General features: G+C 27.1%; 2 protein-coding genes across 2 annotated transcripts; one reads left to right on the top strand and one right to left on the bottom strand.

The window, feature by feature from the left end:
• Window positions 1–188: 188 nt before the first annotated feature.
• Window positions 189–2,106, top strand: LOAG_09799 (hypothetical protein). Its single transcript, XM_020448022.1, has 4 exons — window positions 189–455; window positions 775–817; window positions 1,227–1,393; window positions 1,684–2,106. The coding sequence occupies exons 1-4, from the start codon at window positions 269–271 to the stop codon at window positions 1,800–1,802; spliced, it is 516 nt and encodes a 171-aa protein (XP_020301799.1). The 5' UTR covers window positions 189–268; the 3' UTR covers window positions 1,803–2,106.
• Window positions 2,107–2,216: 110 nt separating this feature from the next.
• LOAG_09798 (hypothetical protein) lies at window positions 2,217–5,330 on the bottom strand (the record flags this gene model as incomplete). The annotated part of the gene is made up of 7 exons (XM_003145325.1): window positions 2,217–2,443; window positions 2,696–2,808; window positions 2,926–3,061; window positions 3,375–3,457; window positions 4,280–4,386; window positions 4,613–4,726; window positions 5,229–5,330. 7 exons carry the CDS (start codon window positions 5,328–5,330, stop codon window positions 2,217–2,219), a joined length of 882 nt encoding a protein of 293 aa, XP_003145373.1.

Below are 5,330 nucleotides of genomic sequence, written 5' to 3'. Positions count from 1 at the left end.
TACTATTATTATTTGTTATTACTTTTTTTATTAATAATATTGTCATTGATTCTGTTCAAATATCATAAATTATTCGATTAGCTGTGTGAAGCTGTATTGTTTGCATTTCTATCTTTTCATCATGTGATCTCTATTTTAGGCTTATTGAAACGCTTCCCCTCTTCATCAACCGTATGATATGGTGCCACTCACAAAATAGTGTTTTTGCTGCTATTACTTTAGTACTTTCACTTGTGACACTATCGATTGTCGAACTGTTGATCCATTAATGTTCATATTGCCAGCTATGCTACACCATCATCACCATTATCATCATCATCATCGTGACATTTTACTTACCACAACGTTGCAATTTATCATCCTTGTTACTCAGATTTTACCATCGACTCAAGTTGTTGGTATGATTCCGCAATCAAGCGATTCATCATCTATTCCACCACCCCTACCACCACCAGGCTTGTTAATTTTGAAAATAAATTGAGCTAGTTTATCTTATCTTTAAATATGGCGATTGTAATTTATTGATTGAGACAATTAAATTTACTTGAAAAGAATTGCATAATTGGGAAAAAAACGCGAAAGACTGAAAATGAGAAGAAAAGAGGTGCTGATATTTTAACATTGATCACTTTTGTAAATTTATAAAAAATACATTTTACCATTTTGATTTTTAATCTTTTTTTCTATTCTCAGATAAGTTATTGCATTTACATCTTAGTTACCAAATTAAACTCCATTCATATTTCCCATTGTCAATGCTTTCCATGATTTCAGTACCAGTAAAATTTGGTGAAAAAGATGCAGTACACGATACAGCGTAGGTTTTTATTGACTTTGATCTTGTTCGTTGCCATCAAATGTCTTTATTAGGTTCATTTATAGTTTTAAAGATTACTATACAAACGAACGAAAATTCAGTTTTTTAATCATCTATTGACTATTCAGTTTCTAAAATTTTTCACTGCTGCTTATTTTTATTTATAAGCCTAGAAGGCTGTGATCTCATTGTCTTTAAGTTCCTGGCTGAATCACTGTGTTGAATTATAATTCTGTAAATGTTTATTGCTCAGGCATTTTTGTTTGTCTGAGTCAAGTGTTTTCTAGGTTTACTTTTTGCACAACTTAATTTTTCATTCTAATTCTAAACAAATTGAAGCTATTGTTATATATCTATGATTTATTTGTTATTGCTGCAAATATATTGCAATTTATTCATATGTTTTCAGGCATATTAAACAACATTTGAAACACAAATTGGACGTTGCCAAAATATCATTGAACAAAAATTTGGAAACTTTCCACTATTTTCGAATGCATGATTTAAACAAAGATGGAAAAATTGACGGTATTGAAATTATTAAGGGATTAACCCATCTACATGAAGAAATGAACAGTAATTTTTGCTTTTATTTCTTTTTTTCTTTTCATCACAAATTAGATAGCATAAAATGAAGAAAATCGTTTGGAGCATTCAGTCTTAAGTTAGAAAAAACATTCATTACTGGTAAGATCAGTTTTTTCTGTGTCATTTTGTTTGAATCGAAATTTGCTATCAGTTCAAGTCATGTAAAAAAGAGACAATAAGAAAGCTTTGAGAATTCATTGATACAGTGATTCGCAAATATGCTGAATATTTCATTTAAGTTTATTTGTTCCAAAAAATTGGAACATTCATAGTTTCAGAGGATACAGGACCAATTTCTGAAGCAAAACTAGAAGAAATGGTATCAGAAACATTAAGAAAATTGGATACCGATGACGATGGTTATATAACATACGCTGAATACAGGCAAATCGTTTAAAGCTAATATATATATATTTTTTTTTCCGAATGTTTCATGTGTCAGAACTTCTAATTCTTTTTCATCCTATTTAAGTGATCCGAAAGGATATAAAGTTGTTATAATGCCTTATTCTTTTCATTATCAACGTTCTTTAACTCTATTGGTTGACTCAACTGTTCTTTTTTTTTCTTTTTACTGATGAATGATATTTGAGTTGCTAGCACTTTCAAACAATTAATCATTTATCAACGTTCTCACCCAGTACTTGCAACTTCAATTCCAATTTCAAATTAAAACAAGCAATATTAAAGAAAAAAAAAAATTGAGAGTAAAATCTGATGCAAATGTCAGTAATAAACTGATTAGGTTTGTAACCTGATAAATATATAAAACTTTGTAAAATTTTACCCTTCTCAGATAAATTCATGAAAGTTACTTTAAACGGAAAGTGGTGATAACAGCAAAATGATCAGATGGATAATCATTTTTCCAGTGGAATGGTTTGGGATAAACAGTTACATTACCCTGATATGTATACGACTGTATGGGAGAAAGCAGAGAACCACGATAAAAGATATAATCAATTCGGTCCTGTGGTTCTGGTATCGTCCAACTCCAGCCACTACTGGTCATTTTTTCCACTGTTGACCATGTTATGCCTGGTGTTACAAAAAATGTTACTTTTTAAAGATTTCATTATCCTCCAATTGATCATTATACATCATGGAGAGATCATCTTTGAGTAGGGATCATCTTTGACCTTCAAATGATTCTACTCGATATTTTCCCATTTGCTTTTACAATTTGACAATACCGAACAGACATTTTTTTTAAGGATAGATATGTAGACTTATTTTTCGAACAAAAAAATTTTTTTTTTTAGCAACTTTCTGATTTTAAGTGAAATGAACCTGGATTGTCAAGAACCTGTGGATGTAGCTCTCGATAAGAATCTTTCATTCCAGCTTCATTCTGTAACATATGCGTTGCTGGCCATTGAAATTTCCAGTCACCATGAAGAAAACTGAAATGAGTATCCTTTCAAATATCAAAGAGAATTCATTATATATATTTATATTTATAATAACCTTTTTTTTTAGATTTCAACGAGAAGAAATTATATTCTTTTTGAAATTTTAACCTTGTTTGATTAGTCCAATCGAGATGTGATGGTGAATTAAAATCACCACAAACAATCAGTGGTTCAATGGATGAATTTTCAATTGCAGCTTGGAAGTAATCATCAACTAATAATTCTCGCATATTTTGAAAACGACCTAAACTTTTGCTACTTTTTTTCGAAATAAAAGAAAATTACTCACTACAAATTGATAAAGTAATTGTCTTAGAGCAGTTAGAAGAAAAAAACGAAAAAAAAAGGAAACAGAATATAATGAATGTTTTTTGGTTGAATAATTTCTTTTTTTTCAAGTTAAAAAATTTCAATGAGGAGATGCTTGTGGAATTCATTTTGAAAATTCAGAAAAGTTTTTTTTTTGATTTCAAGGAAAAATTATGTATTTTAATTATACATTTTACAATTATATATTTTATTTAAACAACTAAAATGCAATCAAAACCATGAAAAACCTTTGCCATCAACAATTTCGCCAGCCATAATTTGTGATGCTTTAGTGACCATTTTATTAAATGCTGCATATGGACCATATGATCTAAAAAAATGAAAAAAAAAGAAAAAAGCGGAAAATGTTGATCATAAATTTTGGATAATTTACATAATTTTAACAATATTTAATGGCTCAATTTAACAATGCTATCAATTTGCTACAAAGATATGATAAGATTTACATCTAATTTTGGCTCTCATCACATTTATATTCTATTATCTTCAGAAAAAACATTTCTAATCTATCATTTCGCGTATCTCATTATCAGGAATCATAAAGCTATCACATTGATCGCAGTAATTTCCTCATGCTAGCTCTTACAAATACATATCAGTCATCATTCCCTAATTGGATCATATTTAATTCCTTCATGTTTTAGCCAATATAAATCTAATTTAATTGCTAATAATTGTGTCAAAATTAGATTTACAAACTTAATAAAATTTTAATCCTTCATGTAAATCTAAGTGTGAATTGTTGAAATTTCATGCAAACTTTACCATTCACTATGATAATTCTAATAGGATTAGAATTGAAAGTTGTAGTAGTTGGAAAATTCAAATAATTAAATTTAATACTAAAATTTTAAGCGTAAGAAATAAAAAAAAGAGCGGAGATTTTCAGTTAGGTTGGAATAATTAAGTAAGGAATTAATTTCATCCTAAATTAAGCAAGGAATTAATTTCAATTTAAATTACTAGTCTGAAAATGCTAGCTACAAATTACTCTTAGATGTTTAGAAAATTGCTCTTATTATTATGAAGATTATTGATTAGCTTATAATTATCATTAAAGATTAGCAATATTTTATTCCTATTGCAATCATATAGTATTAAAATATAATTCAGTAATTATTTTAGCACTAACTGATAGTCTAAATGAAGACTCCATATGTTAATTGTTCTATTTGTATTTTCAATTTCTATTTTAACACCCATACCATGGCTTACTTGATGAAATGATCGATTAATTAGCTGAAAGAAAAGAAAAAAAAAGAAGAAAGAAACAGATATATTTAAAATTGTAACGGAAAAAAAAACGATAAGAATGAAAATTTAATAAAATTAATAAAATTTCTCAAATTATTTTCTAAAAATTTTCAAGGAATATAGTATTTTGTTTCATATTTCATTTTTTTTTTTTTTTTTTTTTTTAAACAGCAATGGCAAGAATAAAATGACTAAATATTGATAAACAAACTTTATGTTTTGTTAAAATAGCTGTATCAGTATATGAATATGTTGATTTAGCAGTTACCCATCCTTTACCCATTTCTGTTATCAAATGTTGCAAACGTTTTATATCATTAATTTCCTGAAAATCAATTTCTTTTTTTTTTTAAATTAATAAATCCTAAATTTTACGAATTTAAGTTTCAAAAAAAATTATTTATCAAAAAAAAAGCATTTACCACATTAATTTGTCAAAAAAAATTTCTGTTTTCTTTCTTTCCTTCTTTTTTTTCCTTCCACTAAATAATTTTATGAATTTAAATTTAAAAGTAAAGCAATTTTTGTAATTTTAATAATTGAATAAGTAATTTTAGTTTTTGAATAATGAATTTCCAACGAATACTCATACTTAAATAATTGCTAATCAATTTCTATTATTTGTTACAAAATTTCAAAGCAATATTTTCTCTTGTGTTTTATTTTTAAATTGAATTGTAACCAAAAAAAAAAAAAAAAGGAAAGAGTGGCTTATAATTATTACTAAATAGCTTAATACTTAAATTTATCGCTTTATACAACTTTTCAGTAAAAATTTTTCTGGTTTCAAATATCAATTCTAAATTATTAAACTATTATTCAATCACTTGTAATGCAACGACATCCGGATTGATCCGTTTGATATGTTTTGCAATTTTTGCCAAACCATTTTCAACATTATTACCCGTAAGCCAGGTATTAAATGTCAT

Source organism: Loa loa, assembly GCF_000183805.2.
Source record: "Loa loa unplaced genomic scaffold supercont3.167, whole genome shotgun sequence".
In the NCBI taxonomy this organism is placed as follows: Eukaryota; Metazoa; Nematoda; class Chromadorea; order Rhabditida; family Onchocercidae; genus Loa; species Loa loa.
This window is presented reverse-complemented; position numbering and strand designations above follow the sequence as displayed.

What these genes read in the sequence shown, in the direction of transcription:
- LOAG_09799 (XM_020448022.1), top strand. Translation starts at nt 269, where the DNA reads ATGTTCATATTGCCAGCTATGCTACACCATCATCACCATTATCATCAT. An exon ending in ACCACCCCTACCACCACCAG is followed by an intron (nt 456 to 774) that starts GCTTGTTAATTT and finishes CCATGATTTCAG; the next exon opens with TACCAGTAAAATTTGGTGAA. An exon ending in TCTACATGAAGAAATGAACA is followed by an intron (nt 1,394 to 1,683) that starts GTAATTTTTGCT and finishes TCATAGTTTCAG; the next exon opens with AGGATACAGGACCAATTTCT.